Source organism: Pseudophryne corroboree, chromosome 2 (assembly GCF_028390025.1).
Source record: "Pseudophryne corroboree isolate aPseCor3 chromosome 2, aPseCor3.hap2, whole genome shotgun sequence".
Taxonomy (NCBI): Eukaryota; Metazoa; Chordata; class Amphibia; order Anura; family Myobatrachidae; genus Pseudophryne; species Pseudophryne corroboree.
In genome coordinates, this window is record NC_086445.1 from 491,453,669 (window position 1) to 491,479,350 (window position 25,682).

General features: G+C 43.3%; 1 protein-coding gene across 6 annotated transcripts in view; it reads right to left on the reverse strand.

The window, feature by feature from the left end:
• The window catches only part of REPS2 (RALBP1 associated Eps domain containing 2), a 286,422-nt gene that overhangs the window by 36,439 nt on the left and 224,301 nt on the right, over window positions 1–25,682 (reverse strand). For 3 of the 6 annotated variants that reach the window (XR_010226433.1, XM_063953932.1, XM_063953935.1), the window contains 2 exons: window positions 23,203–23,286; window positions 7,998–8,081 (listed from right to left, as the gene is read on the reverse strand). Coding sequence is in view for 4 of the 6 variants with exons in the window: in XM_063953932.1 (XP_063810002.1) it covers window positions 7,998–8,081; window positions 23,203–23,286 (168 nt within the window). In the remaining 2 variants the exon portion in view is untranslated. Of the gene's footprint in view, window positions 1–7,997; window positions 8,111–23,202; window positions 23,287–25,682 lie in introns of all 6 variants that reach the window. The other 3 variants (XR_010226459.1, XM_063953933.1, XM_063953934.1) reach the window with 3 other exon arrangements.

Genomic DNA, 25,682 nt, shown 5'->3' on the forward strand with positions numbered 1-25,682 from the left:
ATCAATACCTACAAATCATGCGTGCACAATAGGAAAATGGCCAGGAAATTGGCCGTTGTGCCATTTGCCCGGTTATCAAGATATTCACAGTGGGATGCTGTCAGCCTCCTGGCGGTCTGGATGCTGGCAGTCATGTGACCAATGCCAGAATCCCGACAACACAAGGAATCCCGTTGACAGAACACCGACCTCCAACATCCCGAGGGTAAGTATTGGGGTGATGGTTAGGTAACGGGGGTGGGGGGTTGTTTACAGTTAGGCACTAGAGGAGGGGTAAATTCTGCTGTCGTTTCTCTCAATAAACAGTGCAGTGTAGACTCAATTATATTTTAATTAGACCACAGAATTCGCAATCTACATTTAGAATCTGCAGGAAACAAACTGGTAACGGTTAAGAATCCACAAAAATAAATAGGTCATACAGTACTTCTAATATTTCCGTGTCAGAAAAGCAATAGGTAGCCACCTAGACATTAGCATTAACGGCAGACAACTAGGTTAGGTGGATTCCCAGTCCACTGAAGAACATTCCAAACATGGGTGCAAATCAAGTGGCGTGTACAGCCGTACATATCATGTGAAAGTCTCTGGGAAAATAAAGACAATGGGCCTAATTCAGACCTGATCGCAGCAGCAAATTTGTTAGCAGTTGGGTAAAACCATGTGCACTGCAGGGTGGGCAGATATAACATGTGCAGACAGAGTTAGATTTGGGTGGGGTGTGTTCAAACTGAAATTTATATTGCAGTGTAAAAATAAAGCAGCCAGTATTTACCCTGCACAGAAACAAAATAACCCACCCAAATCTAACTCTCTCTGCACAAGTTATATCTGCCCCCCCCCCCCCCGCAGTGCACATGGTTTTTCCCAACTGCTGACAAATTTGCTGCTGAGATCAACTCTGAATTACCCCCAATTATAGCCTGACCCGAATGCCTGTAACAGTTGTAATTCTATTTAACCAGATATCTTAGGGACCATATATTATTTGGTACCTCCTGTTGAACAGAAAACACTGTGTAATATGGTAAAAGTGATATAGTAATTCTAGACCTGTAGGAAGATATTTAGAGAATTTGAATTATTTTTGAAATTCAATTTCTCAGGGGCAGAGGCCAAGTAATTACATACCTCTGTCATATGCCTCATTATGAGGAAGTGATCAATGTCACTCATAGCATCCTGAAAGCACAATGCTGTAAATGACCATGAACCCTTTGAAACTAAATATACAGGTATGGTGCTCAATTACTCTTCAAGTTCTCTCAGGCTGCAGAACAGGGTCAGACTTAAGCATGAGGGCCACTCTGATATTGGGAGCTCTCACTGGCTCTACATTAATGAGATACGCAGTGTTCCAGTCCCACATTACTTATTATTTATTTATTACCAGTTATTTATATAGCGCACACATATTCCGCAGCGCTTTTACATCAGTCCCTGCTCCAGTGGAGCTTACAATCTATATTCCCTATCACATGTACACACAGACACATTCACTAGGGTTCATTTTGTTGGGAGCCAATTAACCTTCCAGTATATTTTTGGATTGTGGGAGGAAAGGAAACCGGAGTACCCGGAGGAAACCCACGCAAGTACGGGGAGAATATACAAACTCCACACAGTTAGGGCCATGGTAGGAATCGAACCCATGACCTCAGTGCTGTGAGGCAGTAATGCTAACCATTACACCATCCATACTGCACACATGACGCCGATACCCCAGCAGCAATTACTGCTCCCACAAGCAATGACTGCCAGTGTCTGGTAATAAACGTCCCATGAGTACCTAATGAGCTTACTAATGGTAATGCTGCCAACACATCGTCCTGATCAGTGGGACAAGGATATGAGTATGTATGCATGTCTGTACATCTATCATACACAAATGACTAGAATATATGTAAAAATAAGAATTTACTTACCGATAATTCTATTTCTCGGAGTCCGTAGTGGATGCTGGGGTTCCTGAAAGGACCATGGGGAATAGCGGCTCCGCAGGAGACAGGGCACAAAAGTAAAGCTTTCCGATCAGGTGGTGTGCACTGGCTCCTCCCCCTATGACCCTCCTCCAAGCCAGTTAGGTACTGTGCCCGGACGAGCGTACACAATAAGGGAGGAATTTTGAATCCCGGGTAAGACTCATACCAGCCACACCAATCACACCGTACAACTTGTGATCTAAACCCAGTTAACAGTATGATAACAGCGGAGCCTCTGAAAAGATGGCTCACAACAATAATAACCCGATTTTTGTAACTATTTACAAGTATTGCAGATAATCCGCACTTGGGATGGGCGCCCAGCATCCACTACGGACTCCGAGAAATAGAATTATCGGTAAGTAAATTCTTATTTTCTCTATCGTCCTAGTGGATGCTGGGGTTCCTGAAAGGACCATGGGGATTATACCAAAGCTCCCAAACGGGCGGGAGAGTGCGGATGACTCTGCAGCACCGAATGAGAGAACTCCAGGTCCTCCTTAGCCAGGGTATCAAATTTGTAGAATTTAGCAAACGTGTTTGCCCCTGACCAAGTAGCTGCTCGGCAAAGTTGTAAAGCCGAGACCCCTCGGGCAGCCGCCCAAGATGAGCCCACCTTCCTTGTGGAATGGGCATTTACATATTTTGGCTGTGGCAGGCCTGCCACAGAATGTGCAAGCTGAATTGTATTACACATCCAACTAGCAATAGTCTGCTTAGAAGCAAGAGCACCCAGTTTGTTGGGTGCATACAGGATAACAGCAAGTCAGTTTTCCTGACTCCAGCCGTCCTGGAACATATTTTCAGGGCCCTGACAACATCTAGCAACTTGGAGTCCTCCAAGTCCCTAGTAGGTGCAAGGCACCACAATAAGCTGGTTCAGGTGAAACACTGACACCACCTTAGGGAGAGAACTGGGGACGAGTCCGCAGCTCTGCCCTGTCCGAATGGACAAACAGATATGGGCTTTTTTGAGAAAAAAACCACCAATTTGACACTCGCCTGGTCCAGGCCAGGGCCAAGAGCATGGTCACTTTTCATGTGAGATGCTTCAAATCCACAGATTTGACTGGTTTTAAACCAATGTGATTTGAGGAATCCCAGAACTACGTTGAGATCCCACAGTGCCACTGGAGGCACAAAAGGGGGTTGTATATGCAATACTCCCTTGACAAACTTCTGGACTTCAGGAACTGAAGCCAATTCTTTCTGGAAGAAAATCGACAGGGCCGAAATTTGAACCTTAATGGACCCCAATTTGAGGCCCATAGACACTCCTGTTTGCAGGAAATGCAGGAAACGACCGAGTTGAAATTTCTTTGTGGGGCCTTCCTGGCCTCACACCACGCAACATATTTTCGCCACATGTGGTGATAATGTTGTGCGGTCACCTCCTTTCTGGCTTTGACCAGGGTAGGAATGACCTCTTCCGGAATGCATTTTTCCCTTAGGATCCGGCTTTCCACCGCCATGCCGACAAACGCAGCTGCGGTAAGTCTTGGAACAGACATGGTACTTGCTGAAGCAAGTCCCTTCTTAGCGGCAGAGGCCATAAGACCTCTGTAAGCATCTCTTGAAGTTCCGGGTACCAAGTCCTTCTTGGCCAATCCGGAGCCATGAGTATAGTTCTTACTCCTCTACGTCTTATAATTCTCAGCACCTTAGGTATGAGAAGCAGAGGAGGGAACACATACACCGACTGGTACACCCACGGTGTTACCAGAACGTCCACAGCTATTGAATGAGGGTCTCTTGACCTGGCGCAATACCTGTCCCGTTTTTTGTTCAGACGGGACGCCATCATGTCCACCTTTGGTATTTCCCAACGGTTTACAATCATGTGGAAAAAACTTCCCGATGAAGTTTCCACTCTCCCGGGTGGAGGTCGTGCCTGCTGAGGAAGTCTGCTTCCCAGTTTCCATTCCCGGGATGAAACACTGCTGACAGTGCTATCACATGATTTTCCGCCCAGCGAAAAGTCCTTGCAGTTTTTGCCATTGCCCTCCTGCTTCTTGTGTCGCCCTGTCTGTTTACGTGGGCGACTGCCGTGATGTTTTTCCCACTGGATCAATACCGGCTGACCTTGAAGCAGAGGTCTTGCTAAGCTTAGAGCATTATAAATTTACCCTTAGCTCCAGTATATTTATGTGGAGAAAAGTCTCCAGACTTGATCACACTCCCTGGAAATTTTTTCCTTGTGTGACTGCTCCCCAGCCTCTCGGGCTGGGCTCCGTGGTCACCAGCATCCAATCCTGAATGCCGAATCTGCGGCCCTCTAGAAGATGAGCACTCTATAACCACCACAGGAGAGACACCCTTGTCCTTGGATATAGGGTTATCCGCTGATGCATCTGAAGATGCGATCCGGACCATTTGTCCAGCAGATCCCACTGAAAAGTTCTTGCGTGAAATCTGCCGAATGGAATTGCTTCGTAGGAAGCCACCATTTTTTACCAGGACCCTTGTGCAATGATGCACTGTTTTTAGGAGGTTCCTGACTAGCTCGGATAACTCCCTGGCTTTCTCTTCCGGGAGAAACACCTTTTTCTGGACTGTGTCCAGAATCATCCCTAGGCACAGCAGACGTGTCGTCGGGATCAGCTGCGATTTTGGAATATTTAGAATCCACCCGTGCTGTTGTAGCAGTATCCGAGATAGTGCTACTCCGACCTCCAACTGTTCCCTGGTCTATGCCCTTATCAGGAGATCGTCCAAGTAAGGGATAATTAAGACGCCTTTTCTTCGAAGAAGAATCATCATTTCGGCCATTACCTTGGTAAAGACCCGGGGTGCCGTGGACAATCCAAACGGCAGCGTCTGAAACTGATAGTGACAGTTCTGCACCACGAACCTGAGGTACCCTTAGTGAGAAGGGCAAATTTGGGACATAGAGGTAAGCATCCCTGATGTCCCGGGACACTATATAGTCCCCTTCTTCCTGGTTCGTTATCACTGTTCTGAGTGACTCCATCTTGATTTGAACCTTTGTAAGTGTTCAAAAAAAATTTTTTAGAATAAGTCTCACCTAGCCTTCTGGCTTCAGTACCACAATATAGTGTGGAATAATACCCCTTTTCTTGTAGTAGGAGGGGTAATTTAATTATCACCTGCTGGGAATACAGCTTGTGAATTTTTTCCCATACTGCCTCCTTGTCGGAGGGAGACCTTGGTAAAGCAGACTTCAGGAGCCTGCGAAGGGGAAACGTCTCGACATTCCAATCTGTACCCCTGGGATACTACTTGTAGGATCCAGGGGTCCTGTACGGTCTCAGCGCCATGCTGAGAACTTGTCAGAAGCGGTGGAACGCTTCTGTTCCTGGGAATGGGCTGCCTGCTGCAGTCTTCTTCCCTTTCCTCTATCCCTGGGCAGATATGATCTTATAGGGACGAGAGGACTGAGGCTGAAAAGACGGTGTCTTTTTCTGCAGAGATGTGACTTAGGGTAAAAAACGGTGGATTTTCCAGCAGTTGCCGTGGCCACCAGGTCCGATGGACCGACCCCAAATAACTCCTCTTCCTTTATACGGCAATACACCTTTGTGCCGTTTGGAATCTGCATCACCTGACCACTGTCGTGTCCATAACATCTTCTGGCAGTTATGGACATCGCATTTACTCCTGATGCCAGAGTGCAAATATCCCTCTGTGCATCTCGCATATATAGAAATGCATCCTTTAAATGCTCTATAGTCAATAAAATACTGTCCCTGTCAAGGGTATCAATATTTTTAGTCAGGGAATCCGACCAAGCCACCCCAGCTCTGCACATCCAGGCTGAGGCGATCGCTGGTCGCAGTATAACACCAGTATGTGTGTATATACTTTTTATGATATTTTCCAGCCTCCTGTCAGCTGGTCCTTGAGGACGGCCCTATCTATAGACGGTACCGCCACTTGTTTTGATAAGCGTGTGAGCGCCTTATCCACCTTAAGGGGTGTTTCCCAACGCGCCCTAACTTCTGGCGGGAAAGGGTATACCGCCCATAATTTTCTATCGGGGGGAACCCACGCATCATCACACACTTTATTTAATTTATCTGATTCAGGAAAAACTATGGTAGTTTTTTCACATCCCACATAATACCCTCTTTTGTGGTACTTGTAGTATCAGAAATATGTAACACCTCCTTCATTGCCTTTAACGTGTGGCCCTAATAAGGAATACGTTTGTTTATTCACCGTCGACACTGGATTCAGTGTCCCTGTCTGTGTCTGTGTCGACCGACTAAAGTAAACGGGCGTTTTAAAACCCCTGACGGTGTTTTTGAGACGTCTGGACCGGTACTAATTGTTTGTCGGCCGTCTCATGTCGTCAACCGACCTTGCAGCGTGTTGACATTATCACGTAATTTCCTAAATAAGCCATCCATTCCGGTGTCGACTCCCTAGAGAGTGACATCACCATTACAGGCAATTTCTCCGCCTCCTCACCAACATCGTCCTCCTACATGTCGACACACACGTACCGACACACAGCACACACACAGGGAATGCTCTGATAGAGGACAGGACCCACTAGCCCTTTGGAGAGACAGAGGGAGAGTTTGCCAGCACACACCAAAAACGCTATAATTATATAGGGACAACCTTATATAAGTGTTTTCCCTTATAGCATCTTAATATATAAGCATATCGCCAAATTAGTGCCCCCCCTCTCTGTTTTAACCCTGTTTCTGTAGTGCAGTGCAGGGGAGAGCCTGGGAGCCTTCCCTCCAGCCTTTCTGTGAGGGAAAATGGCGCTGTGTGCTGAGGAGATAGGCCCCGCCCCTTTTTCGGCGGCCTCGTCTCCCGCTCTTAACGGATTCTGGCAGGGGTTAAATATCTCCATATAGCCTCCGGAGGCTATATGTGAGGTATTTTTAGCCAAAATAGGTATTCATTTGCCTCCCAGGGCGCCCCCCTCCCAGCGCCCTGCACCCTCAGTGACTGCCGTGTGAAGTGTGCTGAGAGGAAAATGGCGCACAGCTGCAGTGCTGTGCGCTACCTTTAGAAGACTGAGGAGTCTTCTGCCGCCGATTCTGGACCTCTTCTTACTTCAGCATCTGCAAGGGGGCCGGCGGCAAGGCTCCGGTGACCATCCAGGCTGTACCTGTGATCGTCCCTCTGGAGCTGATGTCCAGTAGCCAAGAAGCCAATCCATCCTGCACGCAGGTGAGTTCACTTCTTCTCCCCTAAGTCCCTCGTTGCAGTGATCCTGTTGCCAGCAGGACTCACTGTAAAATAAAAAACCTAAGCTAAACTTTTCTAAGCAGCTCTTTAGGAGAGCCACCTAGATTGCACCCTTCTCGGCCGGGCACAAAAATCTAACTGGCTTGGAGGAGGGTCATAGGGGGAGGAGCCAGTGCACACCACCTGATCGGAAAGCTTTACTTTTGTGCCCTGTCTCCTGCGGAGCCGCTATTCCCCATGGTCCTTTCAGGAACCCCAGCATCCACTAGGACGATAGAGAAATACCCAGTAAAATATAATCTTATACTTAGTAAAGTAGCAGTAAATATAATCTTAGTAAATATAATCTTATACTTCGTATACATATATGTGAATAGTGGGCCTGATTCAGATATGGGTGAAGCTGCTCCCTCCCCGACCCCAGACGGCAGCAGGCTGACAATCACTGACAGTCTGCAGCTGTAGTGCGACCAACGTCGCAGACCCGCACTGCACATGAGCCGAATGGTTACACAGCATGCATAAAGTACCACAGTTTCAACAGGACTTGAATCAGGCTCAATGTCAGATGAATTAATGTGGCAGCGCCTTGGGAAACTCTTCGCAAAGGGAAAACACAACTGGATATTAGGAACATATTATAAAACGTGTGCTACTACTGGAACATAAAAAGTAGTATAAAAGCCACATAGGAGCTCTGCGACCTGTAGACATATACATGGTAGGTTTATAGATGACAGCACAGTGTACATTATACCCATTGTGGCTATACATGCAGAGAGGGAGAGAGAATAATGTGAGAGATAAATGTTGTACCTCGCACACTATAAGTAATGCTGCTCTTACCTTCTTGGCAGGGCTGCTCTCCTCTGTCTGTGGTAAGGATTTATTTGTCTGTAGATGTAATTCTATCTCTGCTGCTCGGTCACTCTGGAAAAACAAAAGATGATTTTTGGCATCTAGAAAAACAAAATGACAACCAGCGTAGTTTATTTAAAAGACATAAAGTAAATGGATATGTCAGATGCTTATGCCATATGCTACCATTATTATACTATTGATTTCACTTTACACACAAACTACGGTATGTTTCTTTCACAGGACTAGAAAAGTTTGACAGTATCATAACGGGGTGTTACTCTAAAACATTTAGGGCCATTACACCCATATCTCACCTCTTTTTTTTTTAACCTTTTTACTCTAAAGCCATTTATTTTAATATGTTAACAAAATTATTTCAGTCGCACCCCCAATTAAATGATTCAGACCCTTATTAGCTTTGAATGCAGCACTCAAATCTGCAACACTGGCAGTAGCCATCTTGTTTCTTCAGATGCTTCCTGTGGCATTTGTTTATTAGCTGCACAGTATTGCACAGCCGCTGTATACAACGACGCAGTGCATGTGCAATACCATACAACTATAAAATCAGGCACAATATCACATGTCACTATAGGAAAATAACATTTGCAATAGTTTAAAGGATGGCATATTGTGCCCCATCTCTCTTATAATGGCTCAAACACACGTGAAAGCAAACAATGTGCCACTATAGTCATGGTCTTGTGATCATCAGACAACAGTGCACAGGAAAATAAAATTTTTACAGATGAGGAGGAGATCTAATGGCCAGATCTACCCCACTCGCTAACAAAAAAAATAGGGGTCAGCGCATTCAATCCAGTAGGTTTTCTATTTTTAAATAAATAGTATATTTTGCTGGGCTACCATGGTATTCCTACATATTTAAATCTAGACAGCTAAAATTAAAAAAATAAAATAAAGCAGATAATGGGCACATGAGCATCAGAACTGGCCCATGGAGCAATAGAAGAAAGTGGTCTGGTCTGATCAATCAAGTTTTTGTTTTACAATAGGTCGACAGCCGGGTGCGTGTGCATCTTTTACCTGGGTATGAGATGGCCAAAGGATGCACTATGGGAAGAAGCCACGCCAGCGGAGGCAGTGTGTTACTCTGGGCAATGTACTGCTGGGAAACATTGGGTCCTGCCATTCATGTGACGGTTACTATAACATGTACCACCTATCTAAACATTGTTGCAGACCAACTACACCCCTTCATGGCAGCGGCATTCCCTGATGACAGTGGCCTCTTTCTGCAGGATAATGCCACACCTAAATTTGTTTAGGAATTGTTTGAAGAACACAACAAAGATTTCAAGGTGTTGACTTGGCCTCCAAGTTCACACAAATCTTAATTCGATCGAGCATCTGTGGGATGTACTGGAAAAATAAGTCCAAGCCGTGGAGGCCCCACCTCGCAATTTACAGGACTTAAAGGATCTGCTGCTAACGTCTTGGTGCCAGATACAACAGGCCACCTTCAGAGTCTTCTGGAGTCCATACCTCGACAGGTCAGAGCTATTTTGGCAGTACGAGGGGGACTTGCACAATATCAGGCAGTTGGTTTTAATGTTATGGCTGGCTGGTGTAAACTCTTAAATTAATTGACCTGTATTTCTCAGCTCCGAAATACACAGCCTTTAATTATTTCAAATAAAGCTGTTACATCTTACTAAACTCCGCCCACTAACCAGTGCCCTGTGGTTTGCTCCATGCATCCATTTTTCCTAAACTGGAATTAAGTAAATGGAAACACCAAGACAAGACATCTCTTGACAGCAGTTTGAGATTAGAATTCCCACATACTCCTCACAGCCATTTTAAAGTGGTCAACAGAATTGAACTCTTTATTCTGGCTTGGTGCTCCACTCACAAACATACACTACCACGGTTTTCTGCCTGGGCTGCAAGATCAAGCGGAGTCCAGGTAATATGTGCAGGTGGTAGTGCAGCTTTAGGTCTAACTAATGTCCTGTCGTGCTGACACCTCTTTCTGTTTGTTGGAAAATGCTGTAAATTCTATAGAATCTGTATCAGAGCTGAGAGCAGTAAGATAAAATTTCATAATACAGATGTGTCCTCATACATCATTGCTGCAGTCAAGTCAAACAGCCCCTCTCGGCACACCGGGTGCTTTGAGACTCTGCTAGAGTTGGGCGTCTTTTTTGCCAAAAGTGCTGATTAATTTGCTATGCGGCACTTGTATATCTGTGTGTGACTGAGTCTCTAAATCTGCATACGACGTGCTACACTGTAGCAGCTGCAGCTTTTTTCCAATACAAGTTTCGTTGTGCTCCGAAATCAGTGCAGTCTACTTGTGTATTCTAATCGCATTGTGTTGCGACTAAGACGCATTTTCAGCAAAAATAGATGACCGATGATCGCAGAGTTGCACAGGACTTGTCAACCTACTCCCGTCAGGCATCTCATGCTGCGTGATTTATTGAGGACGCATCTGTAATTTATATACTAACTTGGGCTCTTAAACACATCACGGTTTATGAAACTGGACAATGCGGTATGTAAAATAACATGTGAAGTATTAGAAAAGACAATGGAGATAGTTTAATCGACTAAATATTTGTAGTATAAAATCAGCCTGTACTGTCCTTAGTTTTGTGCTTGGTGTGTCCTTCAGCGCCATCTAGTGGAATATTTTGTCTTTTGAGAATGAAAACAATGTGCTCAGAGAAATCAGGAGACAAGGACTACAGCTACATATGTAAAATGCCAGAACAAGACACATTTCTTAATTTTACATTAAATTCCAATTATACGATGATAATAATAATAATAATAATAATAATAATAATAATGACTCTCCTAAATTTGGGGAGAGCCTGAATATTCCACTCCATCCTCCAGTAGCCCACACAATCTGCGGTGGCCCACACAATTAAGCGTGAAATGAAACCTCACTTAGAACACACTGGGCACATCCTATGTACAGAAGAGCAGAGCGCCGTTATGAGCAAACAGACCAAAATCAATGGGCTGCCCCTAATCTCTGAGCACTATAGCCTCAGCAGTCTCCTCAAAGATGGTAGCTGAGTCACTGCTGGCATTGGATTGTCAAAGGCTAATTCTAACCGAAATAAAACAATAATTTGGTGGAATTAAGAGGTAAATTTACTAAACCCTCTACAAAGGAAATGTGGAGCTGTTTTGCCCATAGAAAGTTGAAACCAATACAGTTCTAGCTATCATTTGCCTAGTACATTAGCAATAAGGAATTTGCAAACAAAAGCAGTTTTCTCTCTGGAAGGCTCCCAGCCTCCTTCTCCAGGTAGTGAGAGGCTGCTTTCAGACATATCTTTTACACCAAAGATAGGACTTATTACAAGTGTGTACTGATGATAATGACGGGTAACAAACCAAGTACACGGGGAAATGCACTAAAGCTTCTGAAAATGAAAAGTGGTGATGCAATAGAGAAATGATAGACAGAATCTGATTGGTTACTACTACGGGCAATATCACCACTTTTCATTTTTAGAAGCTTTTAGTAACTTTACGCCACAAATAAAGGCAGCCCTCTTGCAGAAATGTGTATGACTCGGTACACAGGTGAAAACATTAAGCTCTGTGCACACAATGCAGGATCGTTTATGCACACTGTCAATTATAAAATCATGCCAGGAGAACCATCTGACCGTCGGGGATGATGCCAATGTGGAATAAAGCAGCCTACTGAAAGTAGAACAGTACTTTACCAATAATCTTGGCTAAAGAATAGGTGAGGCATGCTATTGTTAGGCCATGGCTGTTCTAGTGGCTACTAAGGTATGGCCAAGTGTATATAGCACTGGTGTTTAGGTACAGAGGAATGGGGAGGCTGGGGCGCGCGCGGGGGGGGGGGGGGGGGGGTTAGTGAGTGCAGGAATCTTATTTTGATATTTAATTTGCTATGCTGGTAATGCAATGGCTATGTTATATTAGATTAGCTGTGGGCTGTGACATCCAAAAGCCATATCATCATCATTTCTTGGAATTGCTATGGAATCTTTACTGCTGATACCAGTCATAATGCATATTTATTAAAATAATAGCTACTCTAGTCTAATGCATAATTACTTTTTATTTTCTCAGGCAGCTTATTAGCACATAACTGTTATCATTTCAACTGGCAGTCAATACTGTTAAAAATAAATGTAACACTGATTAAGAAATTAGCAACATTAATAAATAAACAAATATTAATTTCTTCATTAGGGTGATTCTCCAGAAAGTGAACATAAAGTCCCGTGCATCACACGCTTTTCATTTTTTTTTCTTTTAAACTGGTCTGTTAAGAAATTCTTGTTACAGAATATGAAAACGTAAATTGCTTAGTAGCAATGCCTTACCCTATAACTTAAGACCCACAAAAATCTTGGTATTTTGGAGAAGTATGTTGTTTGAATTTGTGTAGTTGTCCCGTGCATCACAGAGATTAGATTTTGTCTGGACTGCTCAGTCAGAGGCGGTTATCTGGGTGCAGAGAAGATGCTCAAATTGGGCCGGATTGCATGCAAGTCACCTGCATTGCGTGCTCAAAATGAAATGTAGATATTGGCTGCATGCAGGCATACATCCACTTGTGAAACTACAGTAGCTATCCTCATTATCAGTGCATTTGCACCAGCCCTACCCTTTGTGCAAGAGATCAGACCGCTCTGTATACACTCGCCTCTGAATAGCTGCCACCCAGAAACCCCCACTCGTCTCACACACAGGTGGAAATGCAGCTGACATGCGTAGGACTCTCCTATAGTTGATCAAAGTTGTGTGTGCACAACTATGGAGCATGAGCTGTTTGGAAAACTGCTAAAAAATCTTTAAGCAAAATTAACTTGCATGCAACTCTGGATCAACTATGAATCTCATTCCCATCCCAGAAGAGCAGATTTATGAGACAGGAGATTACCAGAATGAAAGGTATTTGACATAAAGGGGGGAATCCAATTGTTTTTTTTGCGGCCACCCTTACAGAAGACATATTTTTTCTTGCAGCCTCATGAGCAGCGAAAAAAAAAATGTGTGCAAACTCGACACTTTCGGCGTCCAAACAGTAGTTACGCAGCTAAACCCTGTGTGTTTGGGTGCAACAAACACAAAAAGTTAATGACAACTGTTTGGGTGTCTAAACAGTCCCATTTAGATAGGAAAATTAGACACCCAAAACAAATGAATATTTTACTTGTGGAAAAGATTATCTTAAATCAATACAATGCTCACTCATCATTTGGCAGACTTAAACACCAGAATTGGCCCGGACATCATTATTTGGCAGACTCCTATGTGTTACTGTGCTCCTAGCAGCATATGCTTTTGCCTCCTGCTTCAAAACCTATTGATAGTATTTGACAAGATCGTTTTCATTGCCAAAACCCACCCACCTCACCCACCTTCTCCTGCACTCCCTAATCCGTCCTCAATTCATTAATTCCAGTAACCGACGACTAAGGGCAAAATTAAATGGCGTGCAAATTGCTCAACTCTTTGGGCATGGTCTTCTTTACCAAACAAATGTGTGGTTCTACCATACCACCTGTCTCTGCTACCTTCACCTGAATGTACCAATGCTATTATCATCTTATCTCTTCCCAGAGTCAGCACTTTCCCTCAAATCTCAGTCACTGTCAATAACACCACAATTCGCTTAGTCCCCAATCAGACTCTTCCACAGACCTTAAATTTGTAAGCGCCCCATGAATGAATATTATAGATTACCTTACTTCCCCAATAATACACTGATGCACAATCTCCAGTATAACTGAAGAGTGATGACAAAGAGTCACAATGATTAGTGATATATGATGCAGTGTATTTCACATAATCTCTCACACAAAATAGATTTTAATAGTGCTGCTATTTCCACTCAGCAAAATGCATTATACCCCTTTCACTAATTCCAGTATATATACTGTACATAGCCCTTACTGTATGTTTATGCATAATAACCTTGCAGACATGCAAATGGTGCATAAAGAAGTAAAAATACATTGTTGACAATAGTAGCATTGCTTAGTACCATTTACTGAACGATAATTTTTTTAATTAAAAGATCGAACTGACGTATGATGTGTTAAAATACACAATACTGTATTACCCTCATTGCTCAGACTGCATAGGAATCCATCTCACCCATCCCCCATAGCTTATCATCACTTATTTCTCTGTTATCAGTTATCACTCATTCCTACTCATGCTCTTTCATCAGACATCACACTCATGTTTAACTCTGGTAAATAATAATGGCTTTAATGGATGCTGTACGGCAGGCTTCCTGTGAGTAATCTGACAGCTTGGATATCCGCCCTTGAAGGATCACCAGAGATAAATCAAAAACAGGCAGTAGATCAGAGCACAAAGAGAGCTGCACAAACAGCAACACAGTGGTAATATACTATACCAGTGTTTCCCAACCTCGCTCCTCAAGGCACACTAACAGTCCTGGTATTAGTGATATCCAGGCTTGAACACAGGTGATTTAATTAGTACCTCAGTTATTTTGATTTAACCATCTGTGCTGAAGCCTGGATATCACTAAAACCTGCACTGTTGGTGTGCCTTGAGGACCGCGGTTGGGAATGCCTGTACTATACTGTAATTAAACACGGAGCAAGCAGAAAAGCCTAATTAAAGAGTTGTATACTTTTGGAGAGTCATCACATTTTATCCACAGCTTCTCCATCAACTATCTTTCCGTAAATATTTTTGCAGACACTGTGCCAGGAAGAGGCCAGTCGGTTATTATATGGATACAGGTTGAGTATCCCATATCCAAATATTCCGAAATACGGAATATTCCGAAATACGGACTTTTTTGAGTGAGAGTGAGATAGTGAAACCTTTGTTTTCTGATGGCTCAATGTACACAAACTTTGTTTAATACACAAAGTTATTAAAAATATTGTATTAAATGTTCTTCAGGCTGTGTGTATAAGGTGTATATGAAACATAAATTAATTGTGTGAATGTAGACACACTTTGTTTAATGCACAAAGTTATAAAAAATATTGGCTAAAAATGACCTTCAGGCTGTGTGTATAAGGTGTATATGTAACATAAATGCATTCTGTGCTTAGATTTAGGTCCCATCACCATGATATCTCATTATGGTATGCAATTATTCCAAAATATGGAAAAATCCCATATCCAAAATACCTCTGGTCCCAAGCATTTTGGATAAGGGAGACTCAACCTGTATATGCATAGGCGTCAAAAATACAATAACTGACTAGAGTGAACAAATACAAAAACACTGTATGCTCTAAGGCAGTGGTTCACAAACTTTCTTGACCCACAGCACCTACAGTATCAGCATCTCACAGCACCTACAGTGTCAGCATCTCACAGCACCTACAGTGTCAGCATCTCACAGCACCTACAGTATCAGCATCTCACAGCACCTACAGTATCAGCATCTCACAGCACCTACAGTGTCAGCATCTCACAGCACCTACAGTATCAGCATCTCACAACACCTACAGTATCAGCATCTCACAGCACCTACAGTGTCAGCATCTCACTGCACCTACAGTATCAGCATCTCACAGCACCTACAGTATCAGCATCTCACAGCACCTACAGTGTCAGCATCTCACAGCACCTACAGTATCAGCATCTCACAGCACCTACAGTGTCAGCATCTCACAGCACCTACAGTATCAGCATCTCACAACACCTACAGTATCAGCATCTCACAGCACCTAAAGTGTCAGCATCTCACAGCACCTACAGTGTCAGCATCTCACAGCACCTACAGTGTCAGCATCTCACAGCACCTACAGTGTCAGCATCTCACAGCACCTACAGTATCAGCATCTCACAGCACCTACACTATCAGCATCTCACAGCACCTACAGTATCAGCATCTCACAGCACCTACAGTATCAGCATCTCACAACACCTACAGTATCAGCATCTCACAACACCTACAGTATCAGCATCTCACAGCACCTACAGTGTCAGCATCTCACAGAACCTACAGTATCAGCATCTCACAGCACCTACAGTATCAGCATCTCACAGCACCTACAGTGTCAGCATCTCACAGAACCTACAGTATCAGCATCTCACAGCACCTACAGTATCAGCATCTCACAGCACCTACAGTATCAGCATCTCACAGCACCTACAGTATCAGCATCTCACAGCACCTACAGTATCAGCATCTCACAGCACCTACAGTGTCAGCATCTCACAGCACCCCTAGGCCAAAAGTTTCTTATTGAGAAAGTCCGCTAAATTATTACATTATATGTACTGTATGTCATCCTTAGGTTCAGTTATGTGCTGGTGGACAGAGCTGTACTTCTGTTTGTCCATACATTTTATTATTGGCAGCCACCACACTGTTTTTGCCAATCACAATGTCCATGAAATAATTTGATTTGGTAATGGACTATCAATCCAAGGCACCCCTGCAAGTGTCATGCGGCATCCCAGGGTGCTCTCTAAGCAAAACCCATACTGGCACTCACACAAATGTAAATAAGCTCATACTGGACACCGCCCGTCACTGTTCCAACATGTATCCTTTATGTTTCTTCAGACGGTTAGCTACGTTTGGTGTACCTTAAGGGCCAGGGAATTGACATCGGAATCCCGACTGCTGGTATCCTGACCGTAAGTATAGTCGGTGTGTTATGTTTAGGGCCGGGGGAGGGGGGGTTAGGAGGTTTAGGCACCAGACAGGGGGTTAGGATTAGGCTGCGTGGGTTTTTTTTTTTGTAAGGTTAGGGTTAGGATGCAGGGAGGGAGGGTTAGGCACCACCGCTGGTTATGGTCAGACTGCATAGGAAGGGAGGTTAGGTTTAGGCAGCGGGGATGGGGACTTAAGTTTAGGCACCTCTGGCGGGTGGTGAGGGTCAAGCACTATGAGGGAAGGTTAGGGTTAGGCTGCGGGAAAAGAGGGTTGGGGTAGTGTCGAAGTCAAAAATATTACATAGAGAGAACATTCAAACTCCAAACAGATGAGTCGCTATGCTTGCAAATACACACAGCGAGCACAGCTATATACATTAACATACGCATTTACACATTTTTTTTTTTTCAACAGTATTCACTAGAGAGGACCCAATTCAGGGACTGACATACAATCTCAATAATGAGAATATCCCACTGATAGGTACTTATTTAAGCGAGAAAGTAGTCTGTGACCGATTAAAACATTTAAAGATAAATAAATCACCAGGGCCCGATGGTATTCACCCAAGGGTTCTAATGGAGCTTCACTCTGAACTGGCAAAACCGCTATCTTTGATCTTTAAGGATTCAGTTATATCAGGTATGGTTCCCAAAGACTGGCGTATAGCGGAAGTAGTGCCTATATTCAAAAAGGGAAGTAAAGCTGAACCAGGTAATTATAGACCAGTTAGTCTTACATCTATAGTGGGGAAAGTATTGGAAGGTATTCTAAGAGATAGTATTCAGAAGTTCCTTGAAGTCAATAAGGTCATTAAAAGGAATCAACATGGGTTTATGAAGGACAGATCCTGTCAAACCAACTTACTTGGCTTTTATGAAACAGTAAGCGCAAACCTAGATCAGGGTAAAGACGTGGATGTAATCTTTTTAGACTTTGACAAAGTGTTCGATACTGTACCACACATGAGACTTATCTACAAGCTACAAGAATCAGGGCTAGGAAGCACAATATGCACTTGGGTCAAAAACTGGTTAGATAATAGGGAGCAGCGCGTTGTGGTTAATGGATCTTTTTCAACTTGGACTGAAGTGCTAAGTGGTGTGCCGCAAGGCTCAGTATTAGGACCGCTATTGTTCAATATTTTCATTAACGACCTAACAGAAGGTCTAGAGAGCATGGTGTCAATTTTTGCAGATGATACCAAATTGTGTAAGGCTATAAATACAGAGGAGGATGCAGAGTCTCTTCAGAACGACTTAGTTAAATTAGAAGCATGGGCAGCCAAATGGAGAATGTGCTTCAACACAGACAAGTGTAAGGTAATGCACTGTGGTAACAAGAACAAAAATTACACCTACCTACTAAATGGGGTAAAATTAGGGGATTCTGTACTGGAAAAGGACTTAGGTGTCCTCATAGATAGCAAACTAAGCAGTAGTACCCAAAGTAGGACTGCAGCAAAGAAGGCTAATAAGATATTAGCATGCATAAAACGGGGTATTGATGCTAGGGACGAGAGTATTATACTCCCGTTATATAAATCACTAGTGAGGCCACACCTTGAATACTGTGTACAATTCTGGGCACCGTACTACAAAAAGGATATCCTGGAGCTAGAAAAGGTTCTGTGGAGGGCGACCAAACTAATTAAGGGTATGGAGACGATGGAATACAAGGAAAGGCTTGAAAGACTAGGCATGTTTACATTGGAAAAGCGGAGACTAAGAGGGGATATGATCAACATCTACAAATATATAAGGGCACAGGTACACAGAATAAATACACAGAGCTTGCTCGGGACCTGTTTTTGGTTAGATCAACACAGAGGACTCGTGGACACTCGCTCAGGTTAGAGGAGAGGAGATTCCGCACAATACGGCGTAAAGGCTTTTTCACGGTAAGGACAATACGTGTTTGGAATTCCCTGCCTGAGGGAGTAGTAATGGCGGAATCTGTCAACACCTTTAAGAATGGGTTAGATAAATTCCTAATGGATAAGGATATCCAGGGGTATGGTGCATAGTCATGCATTATAGTTACTATAAATAGGGATAAAATGCAACGGCTGACAACAGCATCAGTCAGAAATTTTAGTCAAATCATCATGCATAGGAGACCACAAATAGGTTGAACTCGATGGACAATTGTCTTTTTTCAACCTCAGATACTATGTTACATGCCACAGATATATTCAACACATGTTTCATACAGCACATAAATTTAAACATATCAAGCACCAGACATAAGATTTCAAATTATATAATGGAGTTTAACATCAGATATATGTGTATTGTTGGAGCGGAGCAAGATGGACATGCCGTGCTTGGTGTCAAAGTAACCACATTAATGTGTGGATTCATTTGATGCCTGTGATTAGTTTGTAGCACATTGCAATGAAAAGTTATGATTAAATGTATGAAAGCTAAAGTCACTCTTATTAGCACAATTAACTTCTTGGAAGACAGCATGCTTGCAGAAAGGAACCAGTGGCTATCTCCTGTAATTTCACCATCAAGGCTGGACGTTGCTTGCATATGAACTGACCAATGACCCATCATGAATGAGAAAGTTCCCTCCCCTAGACCAATAACAAGAGATCTGTACACTCCCTACAGACTCAGTGTATAGCTAATCCCACACAGAAGAGTTTCCGGTTTCTCTCCTGGGTCCTGAGCGAGATGGTTTTTTGGTGATACTCTGCTGATGTCAGCTGGTGTTGAGGCAGAGCTAAAGATGGAGGAACTGGAGCGATTAGTGCATAAAATGCATTGAGGGAGATGGTAATTGTATGCTGGCCATGTCTGTAATTAATTAGTTTGTAATAACTGCTTACTGCGTAAATTGAAGCCATGTAAATATATATATATATATATATATATATATATATACACATACTGTACATGTGATATATTGTATACATATCCTTTTAATAACAAATGTATATCAATGAGCTTTGGAACTCAGACAATGTGTGGGTGTATTGTTTTCTCTTATGGGATGTAGTGTTTTGCGATGTACAGCACACATTTATAGCACATGGTAATAAGATGCGCCTGGCATCTGCAGTATATATTAGAGCTGGCATTTTAATTATTTATTAGAAAGTAATCTGACTTAAACAGTAGAACACCCCACACTCACCTGTCGGTCTTTCCATCACATGGGATCCCAGGGGTCATAATACAGATGCCGGGATCCCGTGCGCCAGCAATTCATACTGAACCCTGAGAGACATAGTGCTGTTGTGTATGCACTACTTTGTTGTAACCTTTGGAGTCTTTTGTACTATAATATATTTTATATCATACATGAATTATATATCTATATGTAGGTGTATATATGTATATATCATCATTATTATTATTATTGTTTATTTATATCCACAAGGGTTCTGCAGCACTTAAAGTACATAAACAAATGAACAAACATGAAAAACAGTGAATTACAGTATAAGGCAATGTAGGATTTGTACATGGTATATAAACATTTCTGCATCAGCGAACATGACACTGAAATAAGCATCAGGGTGGCTGAAACCTGTAAGAAGTGTGTTATACAATATAGTCTAAGCAAGAGAAGGAAAGCACATGAGGGAAGAGGGCCCTGCTCATGAGAGCTTACATTCTAAAGGGAAGGGGCAGACAGAAAGGGGTGACACAATGGAGTAGACAGTGAGCATAGAACAGAGGCTTAGGATGAGAGCTGGCTGGGTTTGATGAAGAAGTGAGTCTTGATTCCGTTTGAAGTTTTGTAGAGAGGTAGAGAATTCCACAGATAGGGAGCAGCACATGCAAGATCTTGTAGGCAGGAATGGGAGGAAGTAATCAGTTGGCAGGAGAGGCAGAATGCATTTGTGGAGCAAAGAGGATGGGTGGGAATGTAAAGGGAGATAAGGTCAGAGATGTAAATGGAAGTGGAATGGGTGAGGGCCTTATAAGAGAATGTGAGAAGCTTGTATTGGATTCTGAGGGGGAGCCAGTGTAGAGCTTGTAAGAGTGAGGAGGCGAGCGTAGTACATTTGCGGAGGAAGATCAGCCTGGCAGCAGCATTGAGATTATAGATTGAAGTGGATAGAGGCATTTGTCAAGGAGGCCAGACAGGAGATTACACTAGTCCAATCAGGAGATGACCAGTGAGCGTATGAGAGTCTTAGTAGCATCCAGCGTGAGAAAGGTCTGATCCTGGAAATAGTTTTAGATGGAAACAGCAGGCCTGTGAGAGGTACTGAATGGTTTTAAGGAGAGGGTGTAGTCAAGAATAACTACAAGGCAGCGTACCTAGGTGATAGAGGAGATAGTTGTGCCATCAACAGATAATAAAATTGTGGGAAGTGAGTATGTGGGAGGGTGGGAAGACGATCAGCTCAGTTTTCGACAGTTGGAGATATCAGTGATGAAAGTGGGGGGAAGGTCAGGGGAGGAAAGGTAGATTTGAGTATCATCAGCATAGAGATGATAATCGAAGTTAAAAGAGCTAATGAGCTTACTTAAAGAGGATGTATAGAGAACAGGAATGGACCAAGAGCCTTGGGGGACACCTACTGTTATTAGAAATGGTTCATGATTTTGCTATGGGGCCCACAAAGTTCTAGATATGCCCCTGGCTGACATGTTGATCTGCGAGATTGAATAGTGGTCGTCGGAGCAACAATGTCAAGAGTTGAAGTAGGGGAGGCATTGTATAAGGAAGTGGCTTGTTCAGGGCAGGAGAGAGAAAGAATAGGAGAGAGAAATGAATCGAACAGGGAGGATAAGGAAATGGTGTTGATTGCCTCAATGTTATGCTTAGTGATGGTAGCTTAGGAGGCAGAGGTGGAGAAGCAGAGAGGAATAAGTTAAAAGAGAGCAGGTGATGGTCAGAGAGGGGTAATGGGGAGTTGGAAGTCATAAATATCACAACAGTGAGTGAATACACGATCAAATGATTGCCCACTCACATGGGAAGATGAGGCGATCCACTGGGAGAGACTAAGCGATGATGTGAGGTTAAAGAGTTTAGTGGCAGAGGGTGTTGTGGGGATATCGACTGGGATGTTGAAATCACCTAAGATAACGGAAGGAATGTCTGAAGAGAGGAAGTGATGAAGCCAGTAAGCAAAGTTGGGGGGATGGGAAATGACAGCTACTCAAAGGCGAACAGGTTGGAAGAGGCGTATAGCATATATAGTACCTCAAATGTAGAAAATGTAAGGGATGGTTCTGAGGGTATAAGTTGGTAGGAGTAGCCAGAGGATAGAAGGACCCCAGCACAACTACCAAGACCACCCCCGGGGCCGGGTTGTGTGTGTGAATGTGAGGCCTCAGCGGAGAGAACAGCAGGAAAAGTGGTATACATAATATTCAGGATATTTTGGGTAGTCTTCCAAGCCACACTGGGTAAATGCAATCATATCGTCATGGACCTGCCTTATACCGTACAATGATGCAAATGACACTGATGTGCAGCTCAGGTCGGTAATGACGATGCATTTGACACTGACCCATATAAAAGACTTCAACACTTCTGTAATATCAACAAAAAGACAAGGGGCATCAGAAATAGTGCATTAAAAGTGTAACCACCAAATAAATATATTAGGCTCTATATTTATATGCGTACCAAACCAATTTAAGTGCCCATCAAAGCCTGTTGAGCACTTATATTATAATGGGTCGGTACACAGATAACCACACACCCTAGTATATTTACACTTTTAATGCACTATTTCTGGCGCCCCTTGTCTTTTTGTTGATTTTTAGGTTACTTGTGGTATGAACAGGTGTACACATCAAGGTGGCTGTCATTCACATTTGTGTATGTATACAATTATTTCATGTTGATTTTGGGGGTTATTCAGACCTGATCGCTCACTAGCTGGTTTTTGCAGTCCTGCCTGCGTTCGCATAGTCGCCGCACACCGGTGAGTGTATTTTAGCTGTGCAAGTATGTGATCGCATGTGCAGCCGGGCGGTACATGAAAACTTTGTGCAGTTTCTGAGTTGCCGCTGCGATCACTTCAGCCTGTCTGGGGCCAGAGTTGACGTCAGACACCCGTCCTGCAAATGCTTGGACATGCCTGCGTTTCTCCAACCACTCCCTGAAAACGGTCAGTTGCCACCCACAATCGCCCTCTTCCTGTCAATCTCCTTGCGATCGGCTGTGCGAATGGATTCTTCATAAAACCCATCACACAGCAACGACCTGCTTTGTACCCGTGCGACGCGTCTGCGCATTGTGGTGCATACGCATGCGCAGTTCCAACCTGATCGCAGCACTGCAAAAAACACTAGCGAGTGATCAGGTCTGAATTACCCCCTTTGTTACTAGCGCTGTTTAGGTTTCTTATATCTTCTAGTTATCATTTCTGTGATATTATTTAGCTAAATCTCAGCTGTAGGGATGTTCATTTTCCATGTTAAACCAGTCTATTATGCAGTATACATTCTTATGTGCGAATTCATAAGTAACTATGTAAACTTGTATGTAAAACTGATGGTTCCTTTTTGAGGTATACAAATGTGGAATATATGACTTGGCATAGGTGATTAAAAATAAACATTGAATTTACTATACCTGGTCTTGTGATTTGAAGTCTGCAAAAGTTGGCTGTTGTATCTGTAGCTTTTGCTCTGAGTTACTAGCCTGGTAAGGAATCTGCTAAGAGATATACAGTACAATACTTCCTGTTAAAAACGGTCACCGTAATACACTAGTAATGCAAAGGGGTAAAACTGTTTGTTTTCTTGTCAGCTGTGGTTCTGTAGTTTGCTGGTGCTTTCTATAGTTGCAACTGTGAAGCAGTGTATGTCACAGGCTAAAGCTGTTCACACCGGAGCATAATCTGCCATTTTACTTGGCACCAATCAATCAGATTCATTTGCAATTTGGCCACATACTGTATGTGTGGCCCAACTGGACAGGTCTGGCCATTAAACTCTCAGGTCATGGGACCATATTACATGGGTTGCCTGATGGTGTCTTGCAGATCACCACACAAAGAGAATATAGGGGGGATGTGTTATAACGGCATGGATCATGCCGCTATAACACTTCCTGTTTCACCTCATTGCCGAGGTGGAGCAGGAAGGAACATTGATAAAATGTAAGAACATCTTGGCTGCCGAAGCAGGGGAGTGAAACTCCGCCCCTCTGGCGATCCCCCACCAGAGCACACAGAGCATCAGCGTAATGCTGATGCGCTGCGTCTCCCTGCCCAGCCGACTCCAATGCGCGAGTGCAAGATCTCGCTGCTCACATGCAGCCCAGAGTTGGCACCCGTCACAGCGCTGTCCCTGCTTTGGACCACCTGCAGCTGTTGAAATCGATAGCTGCAGGTGTCAGAACGGTCAGTACCACTGACCGTTCTTACTTGCCCTACATATAAGCTATGTAAAACATAGCAGCACCGATAATGACAGGGGAGCATAGAGTCCCTGTCACTGGGCACACACCACAGCTGTCATACATGGGGGAAAGCAGTATCAGTGCACATAATGTGCGCTGAAACCACTACCCCCCCATAATGATGATTAATACATCTATCCCATAATCCTGAGCTATCTATTCAATACTGATGATAACAAAACTTGATCAAATTAATTTACTTGATTGCACAACTACAATATCTATCATGTTTGCTAAACTTCAATAACAACCTTGAAAATGAAAAATTCTCAGTTTGGAAAGGTTACGTATTCATTTATTGTATTATTTATTTATAAGCACACCTCTATTAATAGCATTCCTCCTCTATCAATTTATGGAATGTACTGGATAAGTGATAAGCTGGAAGCCATCTGGTTGCCACAGATGCGTTTTCATTCACATTCACCTAGCATTTTTGCGCCACATGGTGTAAGACTCTTGGCACAACTTAGCGTGATTCCCATCCTTTTTTCCTGAATTTTTGCTTCTCACTCGCATTGTAGCAGTATACAAAGTCGCCTACCGTATACCAGTTACACTATAGTAGTACTTTTGTCAGAAAGGAATTGGTATGTCACAGATGAAACAGAAGAACATGTGGCTCGTAACGGACCTCTGGCTTTTGCCTTTTTAATCAGATTAGCGATTTCAAGCAATTCTGATTAGCAATCAGAATTACATTAAATGTCAGCGTCAGCTTTCAGGGCACTGGCACCTTTGCACTTTGTTGCATTAGTAATATCTTACACAGTAACGCAGGTTTATTTAGTGAATACAGGTGACTCAGATGTAACAGCTGTAATCAGGAGCCCATTTATCACTGGTAACACAAGGTAACAGCATTAGGTAGTGGTACTTATCAGGAGATGTATGTGGTGGTGATGGAGGACTGCACAGCCATGCAGTCTGACTCCCACGGTAGAGAAGATGATGCATGCACTGGAAATACTGTGAGTCTGTATAGCTGAGATCTGCTCCCAGTCTCAGCTCTGCACACTTGTACACCAGGACTTTGTCTCTCAGTCTCTCTGTGTAACACTCTCCTCACTCTCTCTGAGATGGAGGAACAAGAACGACCTGTACATCATATAACTCCGCCTCTGTGTGACTCCTTGCACTAGAGGTCTAACACTAGGGGATGCACCCATAGACTGATACACAGAAGGAGAAAGGTACAGAGTGCTCCATATCCTGATACTATCAATAGGATGCATACTGTATGAAAAAGAACTATGGCGGGTCACCATGGCGCACCAAATGGGGTGTGATTTGATGATAGGTGCCTGTAAACACATACAGTATGTGCATACTCTGCTTGTTTGGTCCTATGTATGACTCAGCTTGTTCGGAACTTGCCTCTGCATAACCCCAGTCAAATGTAAGTGATCTCCTGGCATTATGACCTTTACTTTATTTGAGACTCCTCTTTGCCTAAACTCTGTGGTTATTCTGATTCCTTCCAGTATACAGACTCTGGCTTTGCTCTTTGATATTCCTTGACTTACTTCTGTGGCTTATACGAGAACTCAAATTTACTAGACCCTGGCTTGATGACATCTCTTGGGGCCTAATTCAGACCTGATCGCAAAAAGCAAAATCTTTCTCTAATTTAGATTAGTAACATTTGC